A 21965-nucleotide genomic window follows, 5' to 3' on the forward strand; every position below is an offset into this window, starting at 1 on the left:
AGTCTCATTTTCCACATGTAGGCACAGAAGTTCCCACTGTCTCTCTGCATGAATGATTGACAGGACCTGGTCACATACTTCAGGCCAAAGCCATTGGTCCTCCGCTGGGGGTCTATGTGTGGGGAGGGAGCTGTGCCAATAACAAGGTATCTCCTAGTTTAATGGCTTAAAACAAACACTGATGATCTCACAGTCTTTGTGAGTCAGGAACCTGGCGGCCTCTTCACTGGGTCGTCAGAAGACGGCCATAGCCTGGGTAGTGGCTTGACACAAGCAAGATCTGCTTCCAAGCTCCTCCTGTACTAAGTATCAGGCTCCTCATGGACCCCTGGAACAGAGAACATTGGTTCTTTGCTTGACTTGACAGGAGGCCATCTGAGGTTCCTGAGAGATGTGTCCCTCTCCACATGCAACTGAGAGAGAGAGAGAGAGAGAGAGAGAGAGAGAGAGAGAGAGAGAGAGAGAGAGAGAGAGAGAGAGAGAGAGAGAGAGAGTAGAGTAGCTTGGACTTTCGCCTTGGAAGAGACACCCATAATTCACACCATATTCTGTTGATGAGATGCAAGCCACTCTGTCAACTGCTCCCAGACAGAAGGGATGACACAAAGTGCTGGTACAAGAAGGCAGCCTACTGCAGGAGTGGGTTCGAAGCACAGGCTTCTCAGTGTGCTCTCCCTCTCTCTTTCTGTTGGGTGCTTTTTCATCTTTGTGCTGATGTGTAAGGCCAGGGCTGGTAGTAGGGTGTGGCTGGGTGGAGCCTATCTGGGTTTTGCTGTGCATATGTCCAGCTGAGGCCAGGGGAGCATGCAGCACAGCAAGCCATGCCCAAAGTACCAGGCCAGCAGAGCGTTTGGCTTACCAGGGTTTTACTTAAGTCCAGCAAGGATGTCAAGGGTGGGTGGTGCCCAAAGCTTCAGGACAGCAGAGGTTGGGGACCTCACCACCTGCTCAGCATGGGGCTGGCCTGGAAGGGGCACAGGCAGCCTCAGGTTAGAATACCTCAGAGACTCGGTGCTGTTGCCTGGGTTTCTAGTTTTCAGGCATAGATGCCACTTCAGCGTCATGCTTTCTTGGGGCCATTTTCTATAGACTCACAGTGGCTTTCAGGGTGGAGTGTCTGCTTTCTCTCTGCCTGGATGCAGGCGGTATTATTTGCCTGTGGCCTCTGTGCCATGTTATGACATCATGAAATGATGTCTGTATTAACAACCCATATGTGTACCACATACTTACAATTTTAAAAAAAGATTTATTTATTTATTATATATACAGTACTCTGCCTGCATGACAGAAGAGGGCATTAGATCACATTATAGATGGTTGTGAGCCACTGTGTGGTTGCTGGGAATTGAACTCATGACCTCTGGAAGAGCAGTCAGTGCCCTTAACCTCTAAGCCATCTCTCCAGCCCCCATACTTTAACATTTAAACTGCAGCCAAATATTTCCCATTTTGTTTTTGAGGTTAAAAAATTGAAAATAGTATTCCTTGGGAATTGCATACATGCGTACAATGAAATATGACCACACCCACTCTCTAACTCCTCTGAGTTCAGCTCCTTTCCCTCCCAACTCCATGATCTCCTCCTTTCTCTCTTCCTCCCCCATTTCTTCCTTCTTCTTATTTTAAATAACCCACAAGGTCCAATGGAGCACAGGCAATCTACCAGGGGCCATATCCTCAAGGAAGAATGCTTCTTCTTCATGCAGCAGCTGTCAACTGCCAATACCTCCTAAACTGAAGGGAAGTTTGAAAAAATTTTCCCCTTATGTATATCTATCTATCTATCTATCTATCTATCTGTCTGTCTGTCTGTCTGTCTATCTATCTATCTTAAAGCTTTGGGGGACTTTATTTTCCTTTCACCTTTTTCCTTTTTGCTCGGGTGTCTGCAGAGCAGCTCAGGACCACTCAGTGGTGGCTCCAACCCACTTGGTGGCCTGCATTGTGGGAGCTGCTGACCAATCCTCAGTGGCTGGCTGGGTGCTCCAGTCCTCAGTAGAGAACTGCTGGATGGATACGGATGGCACCTGCACACCCTCGGACCAGCCTGTGCCACCTCTGGCTGAGCAGCAGTGAACTCAGGAGCTGGCACAGTCCATTCGCCCTGGAATTCCTCCCTGGTCATGGCCTTCTCAGCAGCAGCCTGCTCCTCCTTCTCAATGTCCTCTGGGTCTCTGTAGAAGTAAAGATCAGGCATAACCTCCCACGGGTGCTCACGGGAGATAGCGCCACGCATGCAGAGTACTTCCTGGGCCAGCATCCATCACATCAGACCCACTGAGTGAGCTCCCTTGTTGTTGCATGGGATGACAATGTCCACATAGCACAGCAGATGTAGGAACCAGGCCCGACTGGACTGCCTGCCTGTCTTGCTGTTTCATGTCCTGTTTCTAGCAGCTTCCATGTCTGTGTTTATCTTGGTTAGCTAGTCATGTTTACTGCTCTGAAAGCACGCCCCTCCCTTCCTCAAGACTTTTCCTCCTGTGTGTGATTACCTCTTGAGGGATTTCACCTGGGAGGAGGATTTCTGTTTGGCTGCCTATAAGAAGGCTCTTTGGAACTCTGGGATGATTATTAATAAACCGCTGCTGTGGCTTCTGCTGCGGCTGCTGCTCTCTTAGCACAAAGGACCCGCTGTGTTATTGTGTGTGTGTGTGTGTGCGTGTGTGTGTGCATGAGTTAAATCCGCAGTCCGTTGCCCTCGACTCGGTACCGTGGTGTCGCGGGTGCCACAAGTGGAGGTTTCACCGAGATCAGGGAAAGAAGGGAGGAAGCTGACAGATCACCCAGGGAAGCTGGCCAGCGCCTCAAGGAGGTAGGAAATGTGCGTATTGGAAATAGGTGCCGAAGGTTCGTCCACGGTTTTGGTGGACTAGTGATTAAGGCACCGGGAAAATAGGTGTGGGAGGTTCGTCCACGGTTCTGGTGGGCTAGTGAAATTGTTAGAGGATTAAGGCACTGGGATTAAGCGTGAGAGTGTTAAAGATTTTATAAAACAATAGAATTGAGTAGTCCTTGGTTTATGGTATCGGGAGAGCTAAATATCCAAGATTAGGGTCAGGTGAAGTCTGATCTCCAGAGGACTTTACGAAATGAAGCGTCCAACAGTGTTCCTATCGCTACCTTTTCGTTATGGCGTCTTGTTAGAGATGCGCTTAGGAGGGAGGACGAGAAAATAAGAGAGCAGCTAGGAAGTATGGAACTTGCCCTGAATGAAGTGCAGGAGGAGCAATCTGTAAAATCTTTGGCCCCGTCTGAGATTGCCTCTGATATATCTTCTTCTAAGTCTGAGGAGGAAGAGGCAACTTTAACCTCTGAGATACGGGCCCTAAAGAAGTTGTTGAGGGAGTGTAAGATTGAAGGAAAAGAAACTAGAGGAGAGCGGCCCCAGGCATATAACCCAGATTATCAAAGTCAGTTATCTTTGGCAAAGCCTTCTGCTCCCCCTCGGGGAGTAGTCCTTCCAGTAGTTGAAGTGCCTCACCCAACTAACCCAGGGCAAATGCAGAGACAGCATGAAGCCTTCCAGTTTAAAGACATAAAACAGCTTAAGGAGGCAGTTATGGCTTATGGTCCACATGCCCCTTTTACGATTGCCATTTTTGAATCCTTCACAGGACAATTCTTAACACCTAGTGATTGGCAACAAATGTGTAGAGCAGTCCTCATTGGGGGTGATTATTTGCTTTGGCGCAGTGATTATCAAGAACAGTGTATTTAGACCGCTGCACATAATGCAGCATCTGGGGTTCCACAGAGAAACGTGGATATGCTAGCAGGCATGGGTTTGTATACTGAACTTAGTGCCCAGATACAATACGACCCAGCTGTGTATGCGCAGATTGCAACTTGCGCCATGAGGGCTTGGAAGTCCTTGCCTAATAAGGGGGCAGGAGAGCAGCTGTCTAAAGTGGTCCAGGGACCCTCGGAGCCCTTCCAGGAATTTGTTGATCACCTTATGCAATTGGCAGGAAGGATTTTTGGAGATGTGGAAGGAGCCATGCCCATTATTAAACAACTGGGCTTTGAAAATGCTAATAAGTATTGTCAGGAAGCCCTTTGGCCTTATAAATATAAAAGTGTTAATGACTATCTGAAAATTTGCCGAAGTATAGATACTACTCACATAATGGGACAAGTAATAGCTTCTGTGTTCAGGGATGGTCACCTTCTGGGCGAGTCTGGCCGAAAACATGTTTCAGATGTGGCCAGGTAGGACACCTTAAGAGAGAATGTACTCGAAGGGAGACTGGACAAGTTTGAGATAGAGTTGATCATATTAAGCCAGGTTTGTGTCCTTGTTGCCAATGAGGGTATCATTGGAGGAATGAGTGCCACGCTAGGACAAATAGACAAGGGAGGCCACAGCAGGGAACCGGCCCTGGGGTCAGCCCGGGCCCTGTCAAGACAGATGTGCGGAGCATTGCAGACACCTGCCCTTCAAATGATTCAACCTGTGCATTATGTCCCTCAAAGAAACCCACTTTTATCCGAGATCTCACCCGGGGGACAGCAGGCAGCACAGGATTGGACCTCTGTATCTCCCCAGAGTCATATTAACCCCTCAGATGGGCCCCCAGGCCATTGGGACAGGAATTTTTGGTCCGTTACCTGATGGCTCATTGGGACTATTGCTAGGTGGAAGTAGTGCCCTTATGAGAGGTCTTAAATTTATTCCTGGAGTCATTGATGCTGATACAAGGGGAGAAATAAAAATTATGGTGGAAACTACTAAGGGTATTCTGGTGATTCCCCAGGGAGCCTGTATAGCTCAAATAATCCTAGTACCTCAATTCCGAACAACCAGCCCATTTTTAAAGGAAAACAGAGATGAGGGAGGGTTCAGCTCTACTGGGCCAGTGACTTATTGGAATGCAAACCCTTAATGACCGCCCTATGCTTACACTGAAAATTGATAGCAGAGACTTTAAAGGCCTACTGGACATGGGAGTGGACACCTCGGTCCTTTCACTCTCTTATTGGCCTACCACCTGGCTGCTGCAACAAACAAATACCCAATTGCAAGGAGTGGGAACAGCCAACACTCCTTTTCGCAGTACTAAGATGTTGACTTGGAAGGATGAGGAGGGACATCAGGGAATATTTCAGCCATATGTCCTCCCTCATATTCCTATTAATTTATGGGGAAAGGATATAGTGGAAGGAATGGTGGCTGTATTGACCACACAGCCAGTACAAAGAATGTTAAATCAACAAGGATTTTGTCCAGGACAAGATTTAGGCAAAAACCTACAGGGCGATAACCATCCTGTCTCAGACCAAGAGATAACTCTCCGCCACTCTTCTGATAAACAGGGGCTAGGGTATTTTCCATAGGGGCCATTGTTGAACAGCCTCCAATTCCCGCTATTCCTATTAACTGGAAAAATGATACCCCAATTTGGGTTGAACAATGGCCCCTGTCTAAAGAGAAGTTGGAGGCTGCCAATATGCTTGTACAAGAGCAGCTCGCTCTAGGTCATATTAGACATTCTACATCCCCTTGGAACACACCTATTTTTGTTATCAAGAAGAAATCAGGAAAATGGAGATTATTACAGGACCTTAGAGCTGTCAATGCTTTGATGGTAGTTACGGGGGCCACTCAACCTGGCCTCCCTGTTCCAGTAGCCATTCCTAAGCATTGACATATGATTGTAATTGACTTGAAAGATTGTTTCTTTGCTATTCCCCTACATCCCAATGATTCACCACGGTTTGCCTTTAGTGTTCCCTCTGTTAATTTGCGAGAACCTTATAAAAGATATCAATGGGTAGTATTGCCCCAGGGTATGGCTAATAGTCCCACCATTTGTCAGAATTATGTGGCATCTGCCATAGAGCCTGTCAGGATTTTCCTACTGTATATATTATTCATTATATGGATGATATTTTGTTGGCAACCTAAGACAGGAGCTCATTTGTATTATATAAAGGGGGGACCTGTAGGAACCAGGCCCGACTGGGTTGCCTGCCTGTCTTGCTGTTTCATGTCCTGTTTCTAGCAGCTTCCATGTCTGTGTTTATCTTGGTTAGCTAGTCGTGTTTACTGCTCTGAGAGCGCGCCCCTCCCTTCCTCGAGACTTTTCCTCCTGTGTGCAATTACCTCTTGAGGGATTTCACCTGGGAGGAGGATTCCTGTTTGGCTGCCTATAAGAAGGCTCTTCGGCACTCTGGGATGATTATTAATAAACCGCTGCTGCGGTTCTGCTGCGGCTGCTGCTCTCTTAGCACGAAGGACCCGCTGTGTTATTGTGTGTGTGTGCATAAGTTAAATCCGCAGTCCCTCGCCCTCGACTCGGTACTGCAGTGGTGCGGGCACCACAAGCGGATAATCCGTGTTGCACAGAGTGATGGTAGGCAGGTTGACGTAAGAGGCCTCTGTGAGGGGCTGGTGTTTAGCCCTGGGGTCAGTCAACACTAGAATCGATGGCTCCCTGAAGGCTGCTTGGGTCTGATTGGCGAAGGTCCCAGGTGTGAAGTGGCCAGCAATGGGAGTGGCTCCAGTGTTAGCAGGGAACTTCTGCACAGCTCACTGGCCAGTGTTCCTGGAGGAGATGACGCCGACGTCAGCAGGGTTCTCAATGGCAACAATAGCACGAGCTGCAAGCAACAGCTTCTCCCAGGTCCTCTTCAGATTCACCATATAGATACCATCACTCTTCCTTCTGTAGATGTACCGCTGCATCTGAAAGTCAAGGTTGGTGCCACTTAAGTGGGTTCCTGCAGCAAGGAATTTGAGGACATTCTCCATCTTCATCTGCAGGACATCAAGGGCTCCAGACATTGTGGAAGAATCTGTTTATGACAGGAATCTAGAGCGACCCTGTATAGACCCATCCCTGGGCAGTGCAGAAAAGCATATTTCAATATTTTAGTGCCTGGTCACAATTAAAGTAGAGGCTAAGATGCTGTAGGTTTTCCAAGTGTCCCTCAAGGAATGGTACAACCCCACAAATCCCAAAACAAAACAAGGGCATGAGTGAAAGTTCTTTATTTAGATTATTCCTGAAGCTGTCCAGACTGAGCTGTGTTTAGGCTAGGCATAGCAGTGCACACTTATAAACCTAGTACTGAGGAGGTGGAAATAGGCCAGGCTTCCCTTCATAGTGAGACTGAGGCCACTACCAACCCAGCCTGTATCAGGCATGGGGGTTGTCTAGGGACCTAGCTTAGGGTTCAGAGGGTGTTGGGGGTTGTGGGGAGTGTTTTCCTGAGCTGAGAGTGTGCTGCCAGAGCTTGGAGTTAATCTACAACCAGCTGTTTCTCTGAGGGCCGAGACATTCCTCTGCTGACAACCCCTTAGCCACTGGGATGCTTTCCATGCCACACTTACAATGCCATCCTGCTTTTGCTTATTTTAAAAAATTCTTTCTCGGGCTGGAGAGATGGCTCAGAGGCTAAGAACACTGGCTGCTCTTCCAGAGGTCCTGAGTTCAATTCCCAGCAACCACACAGTGGCTCACAACCATCTATAATGAGATTTGGTGCCCTCTTCTGGTGTGCAGGTGTACATGCAGGCAAAACCACTATATATAAAATCAATAAAGCTTAAAAAAATTCTTTCTCGTTTCCAAAATTCACACTCCACCTGGCTCCTCTCCATATCTTTGCTATGTTAAGCATCAAGTCTGCCTGGAACATAGCGGATGCCTGACAACCCACCTTTAATCCCAGCACTCTGGAGGCAGAGGCAGGCAGATGTCTGAGTTCAGGCCAGCCTGGTCTACAGAGTGAGTCCAGGACAGCCAGGGATAGCCAGAGCATACCCATCTTAAAAAACAGAAATAAAACAAGCATAATTTGAAATAACAAAAAGTTAGTAAAAAACCTAGAATCAACTGAGTTATCCAAATTCTCCAAATGAGACACAGGGCGAACGAAGACAGCAGCCATCTATGAGTGGACTGGGCTGGGTCACTGTCCCAAGACATGTGCCAATCAAAGCATTCTGGATGGAAGAGCTCAGAGGCTGACCCTGACTAGTGCCAGTGAGACTGCATGGAGAGGCCAGGCTGCTCCTGAAGTGTCAGGAAGAGGAAGTTCCCCAACTGCAAACAAAGGTCCTAAGTGGACGTGGCTGGGAAGCCATGCTAAGAGCCAGCACTAGACAGGTACTGCAGAGGCCAGGACCATCAACAGGGCCAACTAGGGAGCTCCATGACCCTTCCAGTCTGTCTGTCCCTTGCCTGCCCTCTTCGATTCTGGCTGCCTGCTTCTCAGTGTCCCTCCTCCTGCAAGACCTTCCTCACATCAGATCAAACTCTAAGTCTTGCATTTTTCCTATTCAGATGTCCAGCAAAAGCCCAAAAGCAACAAACCAATAATAACAAACAAGAATCAGACTCCTATTCCACCCCCAAGGGGGTGAAGTCTGCCCTTCCTTGGGGCAGCTGTCACTCCAATGTCACTATGATGGAGTGGGCAGGGGTAGACAGGCACATGGCCTGTTTCCATGCTGCAGGATTCCAGGATGAGGAGGCTCAGATACCAAGAAGCAAGTGTAGATGCTCTAGCCCAATCTTGGATGCTTTCCCCCAGGTCATGCCCCTAGTAAGCCTGTGTCAGAAGTAGCAAGCAGTGGCTTGTTTCTGGACGTCTGCCCACACCTCAGAAGCAGGCTGTCTGAGGATGGGTGGGAGAGGGGGACACCAGAGCTATTCTTATAAACCGTCATATCAGCTGTCATCTGGATGGGGGAGAAAAGAGGAAATCACATGAAGGAACATGGACGTGAGTGTGCTGTGTACCTGGCATGGGAAAGGAAGGGGACAAGAGATGAAGTTAACCTTGCCCTCAGTGAGCTCTAGGTTTCTTTGGGGAAAACACTCACTGAGCCCAGGGACCTTGTAGTCTTTTCCCAAGGTCTCTAAGGCACTTTGTAGTTTGAGGTGGTATAGACACTGCTCTCATTTGAGTGAAGATTTGCCTCTCGTGGAGGCCAGGTTGTTTTTAAGCCAACCAAGAGCTGCCTGTACAAGCTCTGCCTCAAGTGGTTGGGACAGAAGAGCAATCAGCATGAATTGAGACCTTTCCCTTGGCATACTGAAGATGCTTTCTTTTCCTAAATGGAGAAAAGAAAAGCCTTGATGCAATCTAACTGAAGTCAGGAATGAGTCATGGATGTCCACAGTCCCCACTCATTTTCAAGACTGTGTCAAAGCATTACCTGGAGCAAAATCAGTGTATGTTTTTGACATCTTTGTTAAATATTAAGTGGCGGAAGTTACATGTATTGATGTTTGTGTCATCAACTTTGTTCCATTGATCTGCAGACCTGTTTTTGTGCTAGTACCATACTGTTTTTATCACTATGGCTCTGTAATATATCTTAAGATATTGGATTGCAATCCCCCAAGTATTGGTTTTTGTTCAGGATTGTTTTGGCTATCGGAGGTCTTTTGTGGCTCCATATGAATATTCGGATAGTTTTTGTATTTTTTTTGTGAAGAATGTGGTGGGGTTTTGATTGGGATTTCATTGAGTTTATAAACATATTTAGGCAAAATTGTCATTCCTAAAATATTAATTCAACCTAGAGCAGTGATTCTCAACCTTCCTAATGCTGTGACCCTGCAATACTGTTCCTCATGTTGTGGTGACCCCCAAGCATAGAATTATTGTGTTGCTACTTCATAGTTGTAATTTTTCTACTGTTATGAAGTGTAATGTGAGCATCTGCTCTGCAGGATCTCTGATAGGGAACTTCTGTTAAGGGGTCGTGACCCACAGGTTGAGAACTGCTGGTCTAGTGTGTCTCTATCTTTCTTCAGAGTTTCACATGTTCACTGTAGAGGTCCTTCACTTCCTTGGTTAGGTTTATTCCTAGATATTTTATTTTCTCTGAGGGTACTGTGCATGGAAGTTGGTCCATGATCTCTTCTCTGCATGTTTATTATTGGCATACAAAAAAACTATTGATTTGTGCAAGCTGATTCTGTGTCCTGCCACATTGTTAAATTTGTTCATCATTTGTAGATGTTTTCTAGCAGATCTCTTGGGACCTTTTGGGTAGATTTTGGGGATCTCTAATGTATAATTTCATGACATTTGCAAATAGGATGGTTGGACTCTTTTCCTGTTTGTATCCCTTTAATTCCCTTATTTGCCTTATTGCTCCAGCTGGTGCTTCAAGCACAATGGTGAAAGAAGTGTGCATTGTGGACAGCCATGTCTCATTCCTGACTTCAGTGAGATTGTGTCAAGCTTTTCTTCATTTAGATGATGTTGGCGGCGAGTTTCTCATGCATGGCTTCATTATGGTAAAGCACATTCCCTTGAGCCCTACATTTGCTGGGACTTTTATCATGAAGCCATGTTGGATTTTGTCAAAGACTTTTTCTGCATCTATTGAGATGATTATTGATCTTTGCCTTTAAATCTATTTATGTGGTTTATTACACATTGGTTTTGTTTGTCTGTTTTTTTTTTAATGTCCAGAAGTTGATCCATCTCTTCGTTTCAGGGATAAAGCCAACTTGGTCATGGTGGATAATTTTTTTGATGTGCATCTGTATTCTGTTTACAAGTATTTTATTGAGAATTTTTGAGTCGATGTTCATCAGGAATACTGATGTGTCTTTGTCTGGTTTTTGCATTAGAGAGGCAGTGGCTTCCTAGGAGTTTCAAATGCTCCTTCTGTATCTATTTCTTTTCTTTTCTGAATAAGGACTGACTGAAGATATTCTTTGAGCATCTACTAGAATTCTACCACAAATCCATTTGGCTCTGGATTTTTTTTTAAGCTGGAAGATTTTTTATTATTATTTCAATGGTCTTATTTGTTGTGAGTATTTTAGGCTATTGATTTCTTCTAGGTTTAATTCTTCCTTTTTTCCAGCTTCATGGAGCACAATTTAAAAAATATTCCCCAATAATATTCTGAATTTCTTTGCTGTCTGCTATAATACTCCTGTCCATTTCTGATTTGGTTAATTTGTGTCCTCTCTTTTGGTTGGTTGGGCTAAGGGTCTGTCAATCTTGTTTATTTTATCATTGACTCATTGAATCTCGTTTTTTGTTTTTCTTTTTCATTGATTTCTGCTCTGGTTTTTATTATTTCTTGATGTTGACCGAGTTTGTATTTGTTTTGCTCTTGTTTTTTCTGAGTTGCATCATGAATTCATTTATTTGTGCTCTTCTTGATTCTTTTTCTTTTTCTTTTTTCAACATAGGCACTTAGGCCTATGAAATTCCCTTGTAGGAATGCCTTCAGTGTGTCCAAGAGGTTTTGTTTTGTTTTCATTTTCATTTAGCTCCAGGATTTTTTTAAAAAAATTTGCTTCTTTAAGAAATCATCATTCAGCAATGAGTTCTTTAATCTCAATGAGTTTGCTTGTGGTCAATTTTAGGCTTTATTGCATTGTGGTTAGATAGAATCTAGGGAGATATTTCCTTCATTTTGGATTTGTTTGGTGTCCTAGGATGTGATTTATTTTAGAAAAGCTTTCATGTCCTGTTGCACAGGATGTGTAATTTTTTGTGTTTCTGTGGAATATCCTATAGTTATCAGTTAAGAACAATTGATGTAGGATATAAATGAATTCTAATATATATATATATATTTTCCAGATGACCTGTCTTTTGAAGAAAGTGGGTACTGAGATCACTTACTTGAAGGTTGATCTGTGTCTTTAAATCTAGTAGTACAGTCCCCTGAAATTGGGTGCCCAGAGTTTTGTGCATATATGTTAAGGATAGTGGCATTTCCTTGGTTAAGTGTCCCTCTTCATCTCTGCCGACTAGCTTAGTTTTATTATGGGGTCTCTGAAGAAAGGGGAGGCCTGAGTAAGTCACATGATCTGGAGCCTTTCTTCATCACTGGAGGGGTTATCCCAGGCAGAACAGTAGAGAGCAGCCCAACCTTCAAGAGGTTTTAGTCTTAAAATGCAAAAACTGCAGTTGTGTGATGTATACAGAAAGGCCGCCAGGACACCTGCAGGATAGAAGCAAGCATTGTTTACAGAAGCACAAATATAGCAGTTAAGCTCTCAGGCTCTTCTCTTAACTTTGACGTCAGGGCACACTGAATAGAAATTTATGGCTGGTCTAGAGTAACAGGCTTATCCAAGATAATTATAGCACTGAAAGTTTTTTCTTAAGAATACCTTCATGAGCCAAGCATGGTGGCAAATGCCTTTAGACAGAGACAAGTGGATCTTTGTGTGAGTTCAAGGCCAGCCTGATCTACAAAGAAAGTTCCAGGGCAGCCAGGTCTGTTACACAAAGAAAGTCTGTCTCAAAGAACCCAAAAACCAAACCAAAACAAAAAACAACCCAAAAAGAATACTTTCATGAGGTGGCATAACTGTAGTTCAGTAGTAGCCCACTACAGTCTGAAATCTATTTTGTCAGATTTTAAGAGAGGTGCCTTCTTGCTTTCTGGTCCCATTTAATGGGAGTATTTTTGTTCATCTTTTTAGTCTAAGGCAGTGCCTACCTTAAAGCTAAGATGTTTTTCTTGTAGACAACAGACAGATTTTGTTTCAGTCAGCCTGTGTCTTTTGATTGGAGAACTGAGGTCACTGATGTTTAAGGTTTAATGAAATGTGTGTGCTTGCTGTGGTCATTGTGTTGTTGGTTTTGGTGTTGTTTCAATAATTATGGCTTTGAAGTTCTTCCCACAGCCTCTCTGTTATGCTCATTTTATTTCTTCAGCCTACAGTATTGATTTCTGTATTTTCTTTAGATTTAGTTTGTTGATTATAACATTTTTCTTTCTCCTTCAATTATAGCGGATTTTTTGAGTGGGGGGGGGATGGGCTTGTTAGTCAAGGTTGGCCATCATAGTCTTTTGGTTTTGTTTGTTTGTTTTTTTAAAGATAGGTTTCTCTGTGTAGCCTGGCTGTCCTGGATTCACTTTGTAGACCAGGCTGGCCTCAAACTCACAGAGATGACCTGCCTCTGCCTCCCTGAGGGCTGAGATCACAGGCATGTGCCACTGTGTCTGGTTCATCACAGTGTTTGAAGACTTGGAATACATGGTCCAGGCTCTTCTGGCTTTCAGAGTTTCCGTTGGGAAATCAGTCGTTATTCTGAATGTTTTCCTTTTTGTGCACTTATGTGTTTTCTCTTGCAACTTCCAATACCATTTCTTTGTTATGTATACTTAGGATTTTAAAGATGGTAAAATGTCATGGGGATTTCCTTTTCTGGTTTTGTCTATTTGGAGCTCTCCTGTGCCTTCTGAATATGTATGCTTGTGTCTTTCCTTAGTTTGGGAAAAATTTCTTCTATGATCTTATTAAAGATCTAGTCTATGTCCCGGACTTGGGATTCTTTTCCATCATCTACTCTTATAATTCAAAAGTTGGGGTTTTTCGTGGCATCCCAGATTTCTTATATGTTCCTTTTCCTGTGTTTTTAAAACACTTTCCATATCCCTTACTTTATCTTTGAGTCCTGCCATTTTATCTTACCTTTGATTCAATTCATTCTTGTGAAGCTTTCCTTTGAGATTTCTAGTTGAATTGTTGGGTTTTTCTATTCCATCCTATTTCCAGCTTGAATCCTCTTCCATGTCTCTGTCTCCTCCCTGAATTCTGTGTGATGAGTCTGCTTCTCACCAACCCTCCTTCCATTTTGCATCAAGTATGTGCTGACCTCCAGATCAGCCCTGGACTCATTGCATTGGTGGCTTTTCCTCTGCTTGATGCTTCTAAAGCCTGGACACACCATACTTCCCAACTGGGAGGCTAGAGTGAGGATCTCACAATTCTTCATGAATTTTCTGGATAAAGAGGGGGAGGTGACCTTTGTATGGAGGGCATCTGTGGAGAGTCTGATGAGACACTTAGCAGGCTTGTCATGGCTGTGCAGTCTCTGTCTGTCTTCCTGATTCATGAATGCAGGAAAGCTAGGTCTCATAGAACTGTTTCCTGGTCTGGAAAAAGACACTTATGTTAGTCTTATGTCACTCATAGTGGTGTTGGGAGGGCTTACACGGTGTGGGAGCCCAGGCTCAGGATTGTGTGGGAACATGGAGTGCTGGTTCTTGGGTCGGGGAAGACCTATATACCAGTTTGGAGCCTTTGTGCAGGATTCTTAGCATCTTGGGTCTGCTTTCTGTAAGCTAAAACAAACAGTAGTTCTAATTGTGAGCTTTCCATGAGCTACCCGGATGATGTGCTTAGAGCTGGGCCAGGCACACAGGAGAATGCTTCATACATGGCAGGCGCGAATGTAACACAGACAACACAGGCCTGTCGTAGCTGATAATGGGAGTGGTGGAACTGGAAGGCATGAAAGGGACAGAACGGCGACTCTGGGAAGGCTAGACTAGAGTCCACTGTGGGGGAGGGGTTACATGGGGTGGGGTGGAGGAGCAGGGGCATACAGAAACAATATCTAGCAAGTTCGGGCCTCTACCTCCTCCACTTTCTGTTCCAACCAGTTCTCAATATCCAGGCCAGATCTGGGAGAAGCACTGTAGTAGCTTTGGGGCAGCAGCTTGTCCGGCTGCCCAGTCACAGATCCTAGAGGTGAATGGAGGAGGCCAAGCCCAGGATAGTTAGGACTGGCCACAATGAGCCAGTGCTGCTTGGGGCAGGGCAGGTTGCTTGGGAAACCCATTATATTTATTGTGACTAAAACAGGAAAAGATTGGGGACCTTCAGGCCACAGCATGCTGAGTGGATGGGGTATGCACTGTGCACCAGCCACTTCCTGTCTGTGGCCCAGTCTGCCAGGATTTAGCTTGGGGTCTTGTCATAAAGAGAAACCCTGGTATGGAGCTGTCATACCAGGTGAGGAGGGAAGGCAGCTGACACACATCCAAAGGTGTTACCTGATGACAGGGAGCCGGGGAGAGGAGGCAACAGTGGGATCCACGTCAGGAGAATGGCTTGGGTGTGGTCTGAGGATGTCTGGTGTTTTCAGAGCTCTGCCACTTCTGCACCAGACACTGAACTTACTTCCATTCAGCGTAGGGGGTGTTACCACCACTCATTACAGCTGGAGAAATTAAGGGCTGAAGACGTTTGGATACTGACACAAGTCCTGTATTGCCAGGGGCGGAGCCCAGGATCCCTAGGAAAGTAGGCATTGCTCTTCTCTTTTATATACGAGGAGACTGAGACTGGGGAAGGGGAGGCTCCCACAGAAAGCTGCTAGAGGCTCAACAGGGAGCAGCAGAGATGGCCGAGTGGTCAAGAGGACCAACACCCACATGGTGGCTCACAACCATCTAGGGGACCTAACACTCTGTTCTGGTCTAGGTGGGCACTGCATGAATGTGGTACACACCTATACATGCAGGCCGAATAACCACATACATAAAATAAAAATAAATAAATCTCTTAAAATAGTTAATTAACAAAAGAACTTAAACACAGAGAATAAATACCAGAAGCTCTGCTACTGTGTGAAATTAGGGGTCTGAGGCTGGGCGAGGAAGGGAAAGGGAGGTTAGGCTGTCAGGTTGCCGTACATAGAAGAGGCACATTCCAGGGTGTTCCCAGGGCAACTGTGGCATTATAGTGGGTATCTGATACCCACTATAGCTAGGTGCAAGGAATATGAATTTCTTACCCTGGAGGTAAGTACAAGACATGGATACGTTAATTACCCAGATAAACTATTATACAATGTATGCATGCGTCAAAAACAACACACCAGACCCATGGATATGTATAATTATATCCAATAGGAATAAAGTCTATAAAATTAAAAGAAAACTATTTTAATGAGCTTCAGGCTTCTAGCTAGCTAGCCAAGCTCCTCACAGAGAATTGGTAGCACCTTCGTCTTGATTTCACTTGTGTGTGACTGGTGAACATGTAGGACACCAATTACTGAGGTCTTAGCTGGAGTGCCAGAGCAGCAGGCACTAGGTCTGGGAGAAGGAGGACACTTCAGTGATGGATGCAAAGTGGAGGGTCACTGAAAACTTTGCATTTCAAAACTGGTTTTTAAAAGAAGGAAGCTTCACAGGTGTTTTGCTACTTCCTGTTCCCAGAAGTACTCTATACAGCGCTGCAAAGGCTGTGGTCTATGCTGGGGCCTTCTCTGTCCTCTGGCAGGGGCTAGTGAGGTGCAAGTGTGTGGATTCAGGGATCGACCACATTGGGATTGGGTCCTGACTTTGCCACATGGCACCAAGCAAACTGTAAAACGGTACCGCAGGACACTATTAGTTAGCATTGACTCCTGGGTGTGTCCTTAACTCAGCTACAGTGTGATTGATGTGCATCCAACAGCAGCAGGCCCCTCACATTGCCTGACTGTGGGAAGCAGGCACCTAGGTGGCAGGCGATGGCCCTTCGCTGTGCTCCAAGCTTCTTTGCCTGTCCTTACCAATACACTCAGCCCCCATCCCAAGCCTTCTGTGGCTGCATAGTGTCTGTGGCTTGGATGCTAAGTGACCCCTAAAAGTACACAGTACTGGGAGGTACTATGGAGCAGGAAAACGTGGTCATTAGGTGACTGTGTCAGGCAAATTTTGGTGAAGGCACGGCACGGCCCTCCAGTCTGGTGCTCACATGCTGTGCCTCAAGATGCTGAACCTGAGCCATCAGTGGCCGTGTGCTGAAAGCTCCACTCGTTTCTGTCTGCCTTCTGGCCTCTGTTCTCAGGGCATCACTGACATCCCACTGGAGGCAGATCTTTCCCATGGGACATCCTGGTCCTTATGTCTATTGCAGTGGCAATTTCATTAGCCTAAGGGACCTTTGTCTGTATTTGGAGGTGTTTTTCTGTTGCCACAGTTTTTCTGGTTGGAACACCTGGCATCCAGGGGTAAGGATGCACAGTATATGGAAAGATGCCAGTAGAGCTTGGTGTCCTGGTACACACCTTCAATCCCAGCACTTAGGAGGCAGAGGCAGGCAGATCTCTGTGAGTTCAAGGCTAGTCTAGTCTACAAAGTGAATCCAGGCCAGCCAGGGCTACATGGAGAAACCCTGGCTCGAAAAACCAAACAAAACCAAAAACACAAGCAAGAAAGATGCCAGTAGTACTGAACTAGGCTATGCTGCACTATTGGATGACAGGAACATGTGCTCAGATGGTTCCGATTTAATGATAAGGTGATATTGGAAGTAAGGCCAAACCTATTCCAAGGTGCAGAAGTGTGCAAGGCATAAGCACATCAGAGGGAAGCAAAGAGAAAGTGGCTGTATTACTGTCTACTTATACCCAGCTAACTCACGTTCAAACCCAGCTGGCCTGGCAATTTTGCTTCCCCTCCTGGATCTAGCCATGCTTGAAGCCTTGCACTGTCTGGCTAGAACTAGGACCTTTCCTCGTGCACTTGTTTGACTTGAGCTAATTTGAATATGTGGAAGAACACCGCAAGTCACTCTCACAGTGTGTAGACTTCAGCAGCCTCTCAGCCTTCCACTCCTGACGGCCCCACTCCAGGATAGCTGTCTTTTCTCCCTCCTGCTGCTGGCGGCTTCCATTAGGGCTGTTGCTGTGGCAGCAGCCATCTCTGTCATGAGGCTACACGCAAGCATCATTGCGTGATAGAAGCGCTCCGTCAGCTGGGACCAGGATGGAGATCAGATGTGGTTTGTGGAACAGCTGCCCGTGCAGGGCTGGCGGTTAATTAAAAGCTCCACGCATTTAGTGATTAACTAATCACAGCATGATGGCAGTCTGCGACGATGGGCAACTTCTCTGCTGGAGTCAGTGGAGATGTTTTACGTGCCTGCCTGGGGCCACCGGAGGCAGCAGGAGGTCTGGGAACCCCTAGTGTGGCCATCTCAAACAAGCTAGCAGAATCCCAGCTGTCTGCCAAGTTCACATGTGAGGGCCTACACGGGAGAGGGCAGGTCCAGTTCTGTGAGGTGCCCAGTGGGCGGGGCTGGAGAGGCAGGAGGCAGTCCTCCAACATTTGGAGTGACACATGGCAGGGAATGTGGAAGAAGCTGCCGCTGGGGACAGGCAGAAACTTGGGCTGAGCTTGGGAGGTGGGAGAAAGGACACAATGTCTTCATTTTCTGGCAGTGTGAGACAGAACCAGGCCGTGGGGTGAGTCCGGGCTCTTCTTCAAGTTGCCCATGCTGGCAGGGTTTTTAACGTCTATGCCTCAGTTTCCTTGGACATGTAAATTTTAGGGTTCACAGGGCCCTTGTGAGGAGACAGCCGCCCAGTGGCCAAGAGCTTGGGAAATACCTAGAAGATAGTAACTGTTAGGGGCAGCTGACAAAAGCTGGTGACTACTACACTTGAGGGCACGAAGGTGAGCCATGACGGTGGCTTTCACTCCCTGTATTCCTTGGATGCAGTCTCCCTGGAGACTGACGGATTCTGGGGCTGGTGTTACCTTCAGCTAGGGTCTGCCTCCTAAAGGCTCCCCCCGCCCCCCGCTTTTCAGTATGGCACCATCAGCTGGGGACAGGTGTTTAAAATGTGAGCTTCTGGGGAAAGGTGTTTCAGATTCAAATGGTAAAGGCATATGCTATTTTACCAGGGAAGGGTACATTTCAAGGCAGTAAGTATATTCACAGTTCTGTATGGTCAGCGCCACCATGCAATGCTGAGACTTCATCTTTCCTAATGGAAACTCCATCTCCAAACACCCAGCCCATGTTGCTCACCTCTTAGAGGCTCCACCACCTAACAATAGAAACACAGGCTACTCACAGCACCTTTAATAAACGGGCCTTTGGGGGAGTGAGGTCCTATCTGGTTTTTGTCTTTTGTGGCTGGCTTATTTCACTTAGTGCAGTAGCCTCCAGGTTCACTGGTGCAGTTTCTTTCCCTTTCTGCTACTGTGGCCAATGCACTGCGAACAGGGGTGTTTTAAATGATGTTTAGACCCTGTTTTCATTAACCCAATACTTAATAAGAAATGGTGCAGATAAGTCCAAGACCAACAAAACACCCACATTTCAAAACAGGATGGGCTCGGTAAGGATTCCGTGCGCTTTGTAAGAGCCTGCATGCTCCATTTTGTATCGCTTTATGTGCTGTTTCCCTAACCCCAGCCTGGCTGTTGGCCTGGGATCCTGTCAACTGTCTAGGCCTCAGGCAGATGAATTTAAGGGGGCAGCTATGTGTCTTTCCTCCCTGGGAGTTAGTTTGCTTAGTGACAAAGCAAGACGTGCATGCCCCCACTCAGTGTGCAGCAGCGCTCCACAGGGCAGGCTCCAAGGCTGGTTCAGTGAGACCAGAGGCTGCTCTTGATCGCCGCCTGTCGGGCCATGCAACCAGGTGAACCCGACTAAAAGAAGTGTGGCCTCCCATCCAAGCAACAGAAGGCAGTCTGGCTCTCACTCTGATCAGGCGGCCACAAGGGCAGATGTCCATTCTCTGTGGCCAGAGTTTAAGAGGTTCATGTACTGGTTGAGTGATCAGGTCAGGAACTCGGGATCCTCGGGATGTGTACCTGGGGGAAGGCGAAAGAAGCAAGGTAAGACTCACCTTGCGCTGAAGGTGCAGTCCTAGCAAAAAGGTGGCGGCGACAGCCTCTAGTGCGAACTTACAGCTATTCCATCACTGACCAGCAGATGGCGAGAGTGCAGCGGGAAAGTCAGGGCTGCAGGCGCTGTCTGCTGGGAGGGAGAAGCCCCTGGGCTGGGGCAGGGTGGTTTACACTGCAGGCAGATGGCTGATCTTCACAGCTTTGAGACAGATGTCCCGGGTCAGTGCTACTGGCTAGCCGCCTTCCCTAGGAGAAAGTCAAGGCCAGTTTCTACACTCTCCTCCAACCTTTCCGATTTCCCAAAGACCCTCTGTCCAAGTATTCACTTCTCTCAAGGGCTGGGACCAGCATCTAAGAAAGGTGGACCCAGCTCAGCCATAGCCCAGAGAGCACAGAGCTGGATGGGGACAGCCCTGCCTTGGTGCTGGACTCTATTGTAACCTTGGGGCTCACTGTTCCTCTTGTTGCTATTTCCTCACTCCAAAGAGAGTTGTGCTTTACCACTTGGCTGACCCAATGACCAGTGTCCAGAGCAGTGCCCAGGGTACGCTCCCTATGTCCCCCACGCTCCCTATGTCTCTAACTTCCCTTCCCAAAGCTTCATGCAGAAATTTCACTCCCTTGTGAGTGTTGACTACGGAGTCAGTGATAGGTGATTAGGTCTTAAATTCTTTCATTCCCAGGATGCATTATGGGTGCTACTGCTCGGGGTCCTTGCTAAATGTCCATGTCAAGCTTTGGGACATCTGTCTCCAGCCTGTGCGTCGAAGGGACTTCTAGATCCATCCTCCAGGCTGTTCTGTGTAGTAGCAGGAAACAGACTACAGCCCCTCCCCCCACCTAAAGCGCCTATGAGATGGGATTTAACAGCACCACCATCAGCTGACTAGGAGATCTGAGGCCTGGTCCGAGGAGTTGAGTGCCAACACAAGCCCACGCATCAGGGACCCGCTGCAAGACCACACCCAGTGGGACAAGCAGCAGAGCAGAATTCTTCCGAGACAGAAGACAGGAGACATGGGGGGCACAGGAGACATAGCCATCACCAGATTTTGGTGGTGTCCCTCCATAAAGCTGGAGGACAGGTGGGTTTGATGCACATCCCTGGCAGGAAACAGGTTCTGGAGTTGACCCAGGGGACCTAGGAAGCACTGGCACAGAAGCAGAGTCCCAAGTGCACTGAGATGTCATTTCTTCCACCTTTGCTGGCTGACAGTGAGGCTTGTGGAAGCCTGTGCAGAGATCAGGCTCCTCCCCTCTCCCAGAACCATGAGAGGGATGCCTAAATCTAATCAGTTAATCTAGACTCCTAGAAACAAGATTAAATTTTCAAATAAAGGCAAGCTCTGACAGCTAAGGCATAAATCTTTTATTTAAAACAGAGACGAGGCCATTCAAAGGCAATCAGCAGTGACAGATGCAGGCAGAGGGCTGACTCTGATAGAACAGCCACGTGAGGACTGGCTCCCCCTCGGTGACATATCACAGAGGGTGACCTGAAGGACACTGTGTTAGCAAACAGTAGGGCCTCTGCATCTGTTTCCGTATTACTTGTTGGCCTGAAGTGCTGAGAATGACAGTGTCCTCCGAAAGACGTTGCTGCAGATAGGAAGGGATCATGGTCCCATGACACCTATCTCAGCTGCCACAAGAAGACAGGGATGAAGGGGACAGCACCTCCTGGAGGTTTCCTGACCACCAGCAAAGTCCCATGGGACAGGTAGGTGGCTGTGAGGGCAGGAGGAAAAGCCAAGACCAACCTTTGTCTCAGGCACTGGGGAGGGCACGTCCACTTCTCAGACACTGCCCATTTCCTACCTGGTCTTGGTTCATCCTCTCAGGCAGGAGAAAGCTCAGAAGGAGCGAGTGCCCTGGTCAAGGTGGCACAGCTCCTGGATGGCAGAGCAGAGACCCAGCTCAAGGCATGCAAGCTCCAGTGCCCCTGTGTCTAGCACTTCTCAGTTTCCAGACACCCTGAGATGGCACCAGCTTTGTGAAAAAAACACTGACACCTCATTTGTTCTAATTCAGGCAAAGAGAATGCTTTCTGCTAAAACCCTCAATATCACCTCCTCTGGGAACTCTTCAGTTGCCTGCTACCTGACCCCTTCACAGCAGCACAAACCCAGCCGCCACCACTTGCATATATTCTCCAAGGACACAGCTCCTAGGAGGGCGATTCATAAATCCATGTCTTGGAAATGCTTCGTGGGATGCCACAAACAAAACAGGGCTTTGTTAAAATAAGGCTGAGGAGCACTGCCGACTCTAGTCGGCTTCTTTTTAGGGCAGTGGTTCTCAGCCTGTAGGTAGCAACTTCTTTGGGGGTTGAAAGATGCTTTCACAGGGTGTCCTAAGACCGCCAGAAAACACAGATATTTGCATTTTGATTCATAACGAGCAAAGTTACAGTTATGAAGTAGCAACAAAAACCAGCGCGTGGTTGGGGGTCACCACAATAGGAGGGACCCTATTAAAGGGTCACAGCAGCATCAGGAAAACTGAGGTGGAGTGATAAGGGGGAGAGGGGAGGTGGGGGGCACTGGGAGGAGTAGAGGGAGGGGAAACTGAAGTCAGGATATATTGTATGAGAGAT

General features: G+C 47.0%; 1 protein-coding gene across 9 annotated transcripts in view; it reads right to left on the reverse strand.

Moving 5' to 3' along the window:
* Positions 1-1235: 1235 nt before the first annotated feature.
* The window catches only part of LOC311583498 (uncharacterized protein), a 78068-nt gene continuing 57338 nt past the window's right edge, over positions 1236-21965 (reverse strand). For 2 of the 9 annotated variants that reach the window (XR_014774540.1, XR_014774543.1), the window contains 2 exons: positions 17150-19333; positions 1236-13885 (listed from right to left, as the gene is read on the reverse strand). Coding sequence is in view for 1 of the 9 variants with exons in the window: in XM_084757161.1 (XP_084613287.1) it covers positions 13859-13885; positions 19222-19333 (139 nt within the window). In the remaining 8 variants the exon portion in view is untranslated. Of the gene's footprint in view, positions 13886-14370; positions 19334-19430; positions 19616-21965 lie in introns of all 9 variants that reach the window. The other 7 variants (XR_014774541.1, XM_084757161.1, XR_014774544.1 and 4 more) reach the window with 5 other exon arrangements.

Source organism: Acomys minous, assembly GCF_964271855.1.
Source record: "Acomys minous genome assembly, chromosome: 14".
NCBI classification, from domain to species: domain Eukaryota; kingdom Metazoa; phylum Chordata; class Mammalia; order Rodentia; family Muridae; genus Acomys; species Acomys minous.